Raw genomic sequence first — 11,567 nt, forward strand, 5'->3', positions numbered from 1 at the left:
TAGTCTCGGTTTGTTTGTGCTCACCGTTTGCATACATAAGCTTGCTTTGATCTTCTTGTGGATCCTCTGCTTCATGAATACACTCTCATAAGCCTTCAAGCGTCCAATAATGTCCTCAAACGTTGTTGTGTTGAGATCCAACACTTGTTTTAGTGAGGGCCACTATATGGATATACCGTTTTCGAGGAAGGCTCTTCAGAAACTTCTTGACAAGTTTCAAATCTTCGATGCTCGTTCCTAGAGCGGCTGATTTGGATGAAATCTCGGATAACTTTCCACTAAAGTCATCTATTGTTTCTGTATCCTTCATCGTAAGTCGGTCGAAATCTGTCATTAGTGTCTGCAATCTGGCTTCCTTGACTCTGGCTGCTCCCACGTATCTCTTTTGAATGGCCTCCCAAACTTTGTTTGCCGTTGCTAGCTCTCCAACTTGAAATATAAGCGTTTCAGGAATCGATTGAAACAGTAATGTCGTAGATACGTCGTTCTTCACTCCATCGGTTGTCTCTGTTTCAATGATGTCCCAAACCTAATGTACTTTAAGTAGAACCCTCATTCGCATGGCCCATACTGTATAATTTGTCGCACTTAGCATTGGGCATTGAATCGAGGATATACTCGGTTCCTTTGGTCGAAGGTTTTGAGTATTAGGGTTTTGAACGAGGTCCCCCATGGCTGGATAATGAATGATCTTCGTCTTCAACAAACTTTGTTATGATCGATTTTCTTTAAAGCTCTGATACCAATTATAGAACTTTAAAGATTATAAGAACTCAGAGTAAAAGAATAACTCTCTTTTATTAATTTTAGAAAACTGACTCAAAAACTAAAGCTCTCACAAGTCTCATAAGTTATGCAACACTCCTGCATCTCCTTATATATAAACTTTAGAGATAAATCCTTAACCTAATGGATTTAGTACTTTTCTTTTTTTCTTAGATAACTCCTAAATATTTCCTAATTACTCTACGAAATATTCAACTCTAGAAACTTCCTAAATGAGTTAACTTAAAGCTTAATGTCAACAATATTTACTCGAGATGAGGCATCTTTCTACCCTAAAAAGATATTTTCAATGGCGAGAAGGTGTTATTAGTTTGTTTTATTTGATTAATTTGAAATATTTTTCATTGGAATTGTAAAATTTACTAATTTTAAAATCTAGCATATGATTTGAATGAGTATTTACAAATTCATAGGATCTTTTCAAATTTTATTTTTTTACTTTAATTTGGAAATCTTTTTGAATCCATTATTAAGTTCATTGCAAACTCGAAATCTTTAAGTAAAAAATTTAGTATTTAATAACACCTGATTTAAACTAATACTTAAAAATCATAGAAGGCAGAACATCTGATGTTGATAAGAATTTTAAAACTAACTAGATTCTAACCCCGTGCATCCGCACGGGAATATTTTTTATTGTTTAACAAATTTTATAATATAATTTGTGTTTTTGAGTTTAGATATAATTATTTTTATAAATATATTTTTTAATAAATGAAAATATTGATTTTTGTGTTTAGATATATTTTTATAGTATTAAAATTAATTATAATTATAAAAATATAATTTTAACCCATCCACTAATATTAATTCATAATGAACTATTATAAAAACATAATTCTAACTTTTCCGTTCATATTACCGTATAATATAATTATTTGTTAAAAGTTTGAGATGTATAAACAGTATTATTTAGCATTATAGTTTTCTAAAATTTAATCAACGAAGGGAGTGTACAACTGGTTTTTCAAACCACATTATAGTGTATGCAATAATTTTTAATTTTTTATGTTTTGATTTTGTATGAAAAATATATTTTCGATATACATGTATAATTCAAAATTAGTGATTTTAGTTACTAAAATATTTTTAACCCGGTTTTTTATATATATTTTTAGTTCTATGAATTTTAAAAAATATATTTTTAATATTTAAATTATACATTTGAATTTTACTTATTATTTTATTATTAATTTGTAAATAAATCATAATCGTAAATATATTATATAAGCAACATAAATATCATATCATTTACATCATTATAAATATTTTATATTTCAAATATGACCATTATTTTTCATATGTGAATTTTTTTTTTTCAAAAATTCTAAATATTTTTGATAAAAATGTTTAATAGTATAGAAATTATTTAAATTAGAATCTTTAAATCAAATCTAAATTAATATCTGATTTTTTATTTTTAATCAAATCAAATCAAATCTAAATTACCTATATTTAAGGAACTCTAAAAATATTTAAATTAATAACTAATTTTCGAAACTAAATATAAATAATTATTAAAATTATTTTTAAACACTTTAAAAAAAATTAGGAGTGTTTGGAAGCAAGTACTAAATGTGCTTCTGTTTTAATATAATAGATGATCTAATAACACTTGTTTTTTTTTTTTTTGGATTTCGAAAATAATTATTTTTTTTTAATAATACTTTGGATACTCTGAAAAAAGTTATATATTGACAAAACATTTATTCCTTTGACCATGTCACTAATTATACTTTTCACCCTCAAAACTATTACTACAGCAGTTCATCCAACTAAAAATACATATGCAAACAAATCTATTTCCTCGAGTATAAGCATTTGCTCCACTAAAAATGATTCATTTTTAAAAGAGGAGGGGGGGGGGAGAGGGGAGAGAGAGTCTTATTTGTTTGTATCTTTTAACTGCAAAAATAAAATAGAAAAATAACAAGTGAAGAAAATATATTTTTGTATAAGAACAACAAGTGAATAACATATTCCTATCTCGTCAAGTATTTAAATCAAGAATACAACTCTGTTTATAAGAATAACTCTCTTATTATGTTTAGAAAATCTCTAAAAACTAAACATTAAAGCATGTATCTCTCATTGATGCAACTTCATCAATGACTTACATATATATAGTATCTTGCACAACTTTGCAAAGACACTTTTCCTTTTTCTATTAGAACTAGATAACTCTTAATCTAATAAAGAATATTTCCAAAATCCTATCTAATTTACTTAACTGACTTGTTAAGCAATTTGGATCTTGGCTCATGTCGATACTTATTCAACATTCTCCCTCTTAAGCTTCGACTTGATCTTGGACATGTCTTGGACTCCTATCAAGCTTCTCATTTCGCTGAACTTGATCATTGCCAGAGCTTTAGTAAGAATGTCGGCCTTCTGCTCAACATCCGTCACATGCTCCACATCGACTAACTCCTTCTCAATGCACTCTCGTAATGGTAGCGTTTATGAATACATTTGCTCTTACCATGAAATACGGGGTTATTGGTGAGCGCCATTGCTGACTTGTTGTCAACCTTGATGACAATATGCTCGGTCTTCCACCCTGTGATCTCGTTCAATAGATCTTAAAGCCAAATAGCTTGTTTAGCTGCCTCTGTTGCTGCCATGAACTCAGATTCGCACGAAGACAGAGCCACTGTGTCCTGTTTCTGCGAACACCAAGTGATTAGTGAGGATCCAAAGTAAAATATATGGCCGGTGGTGGCTCCTTCCATCATCTGGATCTACATTGTGACTGCTGTCACTAAAGCCAATGATTTTCTTTGTTCCTCCATGAAAAAACTTCAAGACAAACGTGACTGCCTTTAAGATACCGTAGAATGTGCTTCATTATGTTACCATGCAACTTGCGAGGACTCTGCATATACCTGCTAGCAAAGCCAATAGAAAAAGGCAAGTCTGGTCGTGTGTGTAACAGATACCTTAAGCACCCTACATTCTTTCTATAACACGTAGAATTCCATGGTAATTAAAGTCGGATTGCAGGTTTCTAAGCCAGCCTCTGCTAGGATCCTTTGTGCATAGCCTTCTTGTTTTATCTCAATTCCATCATTCCCTTGATGAACTTCGATACCAAGGTAATAAGTCAGTTTTCCAAGGTCTGACATATCAAACTTGGTTGCCATTCCTGTCTTGAACTCACTTATAACCTTGAGAGTGTTGCCTGTGACAAACAAATCATCCACATAAATAGCAACTATCAGTAATGATCCTTCCTCTTCTCTGCGATACACTGACCTTTCCTTGGAGCATCTTATGAACCTCATTCCTTTCAGGATTTGATCTAACTTTGTGTTCCAAGCTCGAGGAGCTTGCCTTAGTCCGTGTAAAGCCTTTGAAAGCTTGTATACCTTTTGTTCCTGCCTTTTTATCTCAAATCCTTCAGGCTGTTCAACATAGACGTCTTCTTTTAGTTCTCCATGTAAAAATGCTGTCTTCACGTCTAAGTGATGAATATCCCATCCATGTGATGCTGCCAATGCTATCAACAGTCTTATGGTTTCTAATCTTGCAACAGGTGCAAATATCTCATCAAAGTGAATGCCTGATTCTTGTACATATCCTTTAGCCACAAGTCTCGCCTTATACGTGTTGATAGTACCATCTGCATTCTTCTTGATCTTGAAAACCCACTTGAGGCCAATGATCTTCGCCTCCCTCAGTTTATCAATTAAAAACCATGTCTTGTTTTTGTTGATAGACTTTATCTCTTCTCTACATGCTTGCCTCCACTTTAATGACTCTTTCGCATCCTTAAAGTTCCTTGGCTCATCATATATTAAGAGTAGCAGTCTCTCACACTCTATTGCTGCTTGACAGAAAAAGTCATCAAGATAACCTGGCTTGCGTATTTGATGACTTGATCTTCAAAGCGGTTGCTCTGTATCAGCTTCATTAGGTAGATCTTCCTCTGCATTATGATCAGCTTCGGGATTGTAAGTGTCGCTCGACACTGCTGATGGTGTCGCTCGCTCGACACCTATGTTCGTTAGTATTGCTCGACACCGCTGATGGTGTTGCTCGACACCCGTTGTTTCCTTAAATTTTCCCTTCATGATCATAACCGATTACTGCAGGTCCTTCCCCTGCATCAATAACTTCACCCCATCTCATCTGAAACATCCTTGGATCTCTTACTGATCCATCTCTTGGTTTGTTCCAGTTCCAGCTTGCCTTTTCATCAAAAACCACATCATGGCTTACTACAATTCTCCTTGTATTTGGATTATAGAGTCTATACGCCTTGGATCCTGGCTCAATCCCAAGATGTACGAGCATCTGTGACCTATCATCCAGCTTCTTGAGATTTGCAGCTTCCACCTTTTACTATGCGAGACACCCAAAGACTCTTAAATGCTCTAGACTTGGTTTCTTCTCTCGCAAGCATTCATAAGGAGTCATGTCTTTAAGAGCTCTTGTAGGTACTCTGTTGATTAGATATGTGGCGTGTCGAACTGCTTCTCCCCACAAGTAATTAGGTACCATCATAGCTTTAAGACTGCTTCTAGTCATCTCCATTAGGGTTCGGTTTCTCTTCTCTACAACACCGTTCTGCTGCGGTGTGTAGGGAGCTGTGAGATGCCTCTTGATCCCTTTTGATTCAAAAAACTCATAAAACTCCCTTGAGGTAAACTCTCCTCCTTTGTTGGTTCTAAGGGTCAATACTGTTCTTCCAAGCTCCTTTTCAACTAGCTCCTTGAACACCTTGAACCTCCCAAATGCCTTACTTTTCTCCTTTAACAAGATCGACCACATGTATCTTGTAAAGTCATCTATGATAACAAATATGTATTTGTTACCTGCGATGGTTGGTGGTGAAATCGGACCACACAAGTCTGCGTGAAGAAGTTCCAGTGGTCTTGAAGCTCGGATCATTGATGCTTTTGGAAAGCTTTGTTGAGTCTGTTTCCTACTAAACACGACTTACACAGTCCTTTTTCTTCTCGAATGTTTGGTAGACTGTAAACCATCTCTTGTTTGCCATCTCCAAGTCTTATCCTTTATACTTGTGTTTAGGCATATCGGTTTTCCAATATTCAGGTTGATTTTATAAAGCCTGTTGGATGACCGTATGACCTTCACCAAGAGTCTTCCACTTGAATCATGGAGAGTCAAGTAATTCTGTCTCATTCTGACATCACAGCTGGCTTCGGTGGCTTGTCCTAGACTCAAAATGTTGCTCTTGAGCTCGGGTATATAGTAGATATTTGATACGAGTTTCTGCTCAGCTGTTTTTCTTTGAAACAGAATCGATCCTTTTCCAGCTCTTCCCACGCAAGAGCCATCTCCAAACTTCACTTTGCCCCTTATGTTTTCGTTGAGCTCAGAAAAGAATGCTTTGTTTCCGGTCATGTGATTACTTGCTCCATTATCTAGATACCAAAGTCCTTCTTCTCCTTAATTCATAGTTCTTTGGTATTAGATTTTCTTCATTCAAAAACACCATCTCATGCATATAAAGTGCTTCGTCAGCTTCTTCTGTCTCCACTTTATTTGCTACTGTGTCTTTTGTGGTCATTCAAGACAGACAGATGCAAAGTGTCCGGGTTTATCACACCAATAACAAATCACCTTCGACCGATCCTTCTTCTCCTTTGATTGGTTCTGATTCGTTGATCGTTCTTGTGAGTTGGACCCGCATCCTTTGCCTCGTCCTCTGTTTCATCTGCCTCCTCTACCGCGTCCTCTCCCTCTTGAGCTTGAAAACTTTGTTGATCTGAGTTAGCGTATAGTAGCTTGCCTTGGGTGTCTCCATGATTTTCCTCCTCGAGAATTCTTTCTTCATACGCCTTAAGCCTTCCTATTATGTCTTCAGATCCAAAACCTGCTCGAGAGAGGCGATGATATGAATGAACTTACTCCTAGGCAAACTGTTAAGAAACTTTTTCACAAGTTTCGGTTCTTCAATTGTTTGCCTTAAAGAAGCCGATTTTGAAGCTAGTTCAGATAACTTCCCCGCGAAGTCATCTATCTTGTCCAATTTGTTCATCTTGATTCTCTCGAAATCGGACATTAGGGTTTGAAGCCTCGCTTCCTTGACACGATCGGCTCCTAGATGTCGTGCTTTGATCGCGTCCCATATCCCTTTTGGAGAGTCTTTTTTGCCAACTTGCAGAATAAGAACTTCTAGGACAGATTGAAAGATAAGTTCTGTTGCGATATCATTCTTGTTGGGATCAGTCAAACCAGGTTCGATTGTTTCCCACACTTTATGGATTTGCATAAGGACTCTCATCCTCATAGCCCATACCGTGTAATTTGTCGAGGTTAGCATGGGGCACTGGATAGAAGAAGGAATACTCTCTTCGCATTAGGGTTTGGGACGATGTCTCCCATGGTTAGGTATCGAATGATTTTCGTGATCGATACCCTAGGTCACAAGCTTCTCCTTAAGCTCTGATACCAATTAAAGTATTTAAATCAAGAACACAACTCTGTTTATAAGAACAACTCTCTTATTATGTTTAGAAAATCTCTCAAAACTAAACACCAAAGCATGTGTCTCTCATTGATGCAACTTCATCAATGACTTACATATATATATATATATAGTGTCTTGCACAACTTAGCAAAGGCACTTTTCTTTTTTCTATTAGAACTAGATAACTCCTAATCTAATAAGGAATATTTCCAAAACGCTATCTAATTTACTTAACCTACTTGTTAAGCAACTTGGGCCTTGGCTCATATTGATGCTTATTTAACATCTCGAAATACGTTTTTCATCCGATCAAATATAAAAAATAAGATACATGGACTATTAAGACTTTGATTCATATAAGAAAACAATATAATTTTGAAAAATTTAAACTCAATATCACTTTTTGTTTTTTTATTTACAGATATATCTTGGGCCTTGGCTCATGTCGATGCTTATTTAACATCTCGAAATACGTTTTTCATCTGATCAGATATAAAAAATAAGATACATGGACTATTAAGACTTTGATTCATATAAGAAATCAATATAATTTTGAATAATTTACTCTCAATATCACTTTTTTATTTATTTACATATATATCACTTTTTGCTACTATAACACTTTACATTGGTTGAAAGACAATTATCTCTTTTTTACCGTTTATAATCCTATATATTAAATGAGAATGTAATTTAATGAAAAAATCCGAATTGTTTTAATTTGATTGGCTTAGAAAACCTCCCTTGCTAATGTCAATGATGACGTTTATTCCACGTCAAATGTGACATGGCAAGGTCGTTACCTCTGCGTAATTTCATTGGATGATGATGCTGATGTGTAAATTCTGTCCAAATTTTTTATGATATAAAATAATTAAGAAACGAGAAAATCACAAACGGATAAACACGCGGATCTTTATACCCGACCCGGCCCAATTATCTGTTTTTAAAAACATTATTTGGCCCTATACGTCTGAGAAGTTCATTTCTAAATTTATTGAAATTATTGATTTTTAAAAACTTTTCTGCGTCAGAAAATAGAAATGATTCCAAAAATGAAAGATTACATTAACTATTAGCAGGATTTACCAGAGTTAATGTAACAAAATATACAGAAATCTTAATTTTTCAAAAAGAAACAAGAATTTATGTTACAGTTTAATACTAGACATCAGTTTGGGCAATAAAATCAATTTGAATATATTGATTCTCAAATATTCTCGTAACAATACCTACTTCTACGTACATTCCGAATATCCATATTCTTCATTTCATTCTCTTTCTCCAAATAATTGAATTTCCGCCTAACATCATTTTAAAATTGTTTTCATTCACTTCCTCTCCCTATATATACCACCTATCGTAAACCCTAAAACTCTATCATTCTCATTCACAAAAATGGCTTTAGTCCGCAGACGTTCAGCTGCTATAGTTCAATTTGCCAAATTAGATCAATCAAGTGAAATTCAGAAAGTTAGAGCTACTATATTTTCACTTTGGAAAGTCAAGAATAGGCAGTCTGACTTTGTTATAGAAATGGTATTGGTTGACGAAGAGGTTTGTATGCGATCTTATGTATTTTTCTTATTGTTATTTTAAGTAATCTACAGAATATATAGTAATACTATTTACGTGTGATTCACGGGGCACTAGGATTCACGCTACTGTTGATGAAGAAATCACCGCAAAACATAAAGGGATCCTTATAGAAGGAAAATCACTTTCTATTAATTGTTTCATAATTAAAGAATACTATGGTGATTTTAGGACGACTCCATTACCATACAAGATCGCTTTGTGCAGGACAACCCGTGCTAAGGAGATTAATGATTTTCCATCAGATTTGCCAGAGAAATATTTTTCTGATTTCAGGTCAATCAAGGAAGACAAACTCGACAATGATGTCCTCATCGGTATGTCATCATCTTTATTATGAAATTTATATTATAATAATGTACATATTTATCATTGAATACAAATATTTTTTCTTTAAGATGTCATTGGACAAATTGTCACCGTTGGGAGTATGGAAGTTATAAAAACTAAAGGAAAAAGTGGGATCAGCGAGAAATTGATGATAACACTTCGGGATACCAAGTAAGTGGTTATGATATCATACCAATATAAACATAACAATATTTTTAAAAAATTTAACACTAATATGTTTACTGATGAAGCGATGTCCAACTGAAATGTACACTATGGGGACAATATGCTAAAGCAACTGTTGAGTACACTGATAAACATATGGCTGCTATTGTTGTGTGTGTAATGCGATTTGTCTGTATAAAAGAGTACAAAGGTTAGATCACTATATCCCCTATTCATATATATACAGTTTTTAGAGATTTAGGGTTTGGATTAGTTTGTTAATTATTCCTTTTTAATGTTTTCCTAGTATAGGGGACATTTCAATATCAAATGCTTTCAACTCCACCAAGATTCTGTTTGATCGTGAAAGACTTCAGAGAAAAGTATGTTATGTGACAATTTAATATTATTTTAAAATTCTAGAATCTATATAATTATAAGATTACGTTTTTGTAGGTTGCCAAAAAACAATCAAATGATTGTGCATGCTGAACAGAGTTATTCGACTTCTTGGGGTGGTGCTATTGACTACCGTGAAGAATTCTTAGGTGTGAAAAATAGGAGGCGGACGATAGCTGGAATCCGTGATAAAAAAGTGGTATGAGCTATATATTTTGAAAATGGTATAAATATATTTACATTTAACTATATACATATTAATGGTTTTGTTATAGCCTGGCAAGATTGTAACATGCGTTACGGTCAAAGACATTGACACTTCAAAGCTGTGGTATTATTGGGCATGCAAACCTTGCAACATCAAAGTTTTAGAGCATGGAATTATGTCTGATGATGAAGATTACGATAAGAGGATTCCTCTTTTCAGTTGCAAGAATTGTGGTGATATTTATTCATATAATACCATCGTCGCAAGGTAATACAATGATTTGTCCCATAAAGTAAAGAAAACATTACTTATCTCATTAAGTATTTCTTAGGTAATATATTTAGCACATATAGCAGAATTAGAAATATTGACTTTCTCTGATTGACTGTATTAATGTTCGCCTTATTTTATTACATTGATTCGTCTCATCATACATTTATTCCGGCACTACATTACATGTTTATGATTGTAACGTTTAAATAACTCATTCTTTTATTATATTTCAAATAATTTAGGTACTACATTGTATTATTTGTAACTGATGATTCAGACGTCGATGTCCGCTTCTTGATGTTTGATGACACTGCTCAAAGGTTGTTAGGTCATTCAGCTGAGTCTATAATGGAACAAAATGATGAAGTTAGTTGTGTAAAAATTTTGTACATTATGCAATATTTACATTTTCTTAAATAATATTAATCCATTATATATAATGACGCGCAGGATTTACCAAGAGGGCTCCCTGATGGCTTGACAAAGCTCCTAACTATGAGGATGCTTTTCAAAATAATACTTTCAGAAGAACATACAAAAGGAAGCCAGTCTCCGTATGTAGTAGAACTATGGTCTCAAGATGTCGACATTATGACTGAGTGGGATTCTCGATCAGAGGTAATATATGATAAATTTTTACAAAATTTTAAATCTCGCTTTTTTCATCGTTTAGTCAAATTAAAACATAAAGTATGTACCTATATCTCCAGCAACCGTTGATGCTTATGAGTTCAGACGAACTTGAGAATCCATCGTCTGGATCTTCACTCACTCCTTCTTCTAAGAAGGTAATTAAGAGTCCCGACTATTTGGATGAAGGTGAAAAATCTGTTAACAAAAAGCGACCGAAGCAAGAGATCCCAATGAAGTAATGAAGAAGCAAGACATCGTAATGAACTTATTGCAGAAATGCATTGCTGGTGATTGATTATTGCTTTTGATATTTGTAACCAATTTGTCCCATGGGTGGATAACGTTTGAACTCTATTCTTTATTTTGTTTGGGGTATTTGTGGAACCTTTTGGCGTATTTGATTTAATCGTGGAACTTTAATGTTGCCCTAGATTGTTTTTCCCTAATTATTTTTTTTGCACTTTTAATTTGTGATTTTTTATTTTCAACCAACTGTCATAAATTTACACGAGAGTTCCAATTAAGACGATATTAAAACAGCAACCGTTTTACTCCATCACAAAGAAAACTATTCATTTCCTTATACTCTTTCATATTCCATCTTCACAAAATTATTAAAACAAATAATGTCTCCTTGTGAAAGACTTTCCGATCTTCAGATTTCAAACGGTGGATATCGTATTTGTGTTCAGACACTAAAAGATTATTATGATTATACTCTCTTCGATCGACCTAATC

The 11,567-nt window shown here is 33.9% G+C and overlaps 1 protein-coding gene across 1 annotated transcript; it reads left to right on the forward strand.

Moving 5' to 3' along the window:
* The first annotated feature begins 8,623 nt into the window (after nt 1-8,623).
* On the forward strand, nt 8,624-11,068 carry LOC112084382. Its single transcript, XM_024153503.1, has 10 exons — nt 8,624-8,814; nt 8,993-9,138; nt 9,220-9,322; nt 9,403-9,527; nt 9,629-9,699; nt 9,813-9,914; nt 9,991-10,190; nt 10,439-10,562; nt 10,647-10,814; nt 10,907-11,068. The coding sequence occupies exons 1-10, from the start codon at nt 8,624-8,626 to the stop codon at nt 11,066-11,068; spliced, it is 1,392 nt and encodes a 463-aa protein (XP_024009271.1).
* Nucleotides 11,069-11,567: the final 499 nt, after the last annotated feature.

Source organism: Eutrema salsugineum, unplaced genomic scaffold (genome assembly GCF_000478725.1).
Source record: "Eutrema salsugineum unplaced genomic scaffold, Eutsalg1_0 scaffold_4, whole genome shotgun sequence".
NCBI classification, from domain to species: domain Eukaryota; kingdom Viridiplantae; phylum Streptophyta; class Magnoliopsida; order Brassicales; family Brassicaceae; genus Eutrema; species Eutrema salsugineum.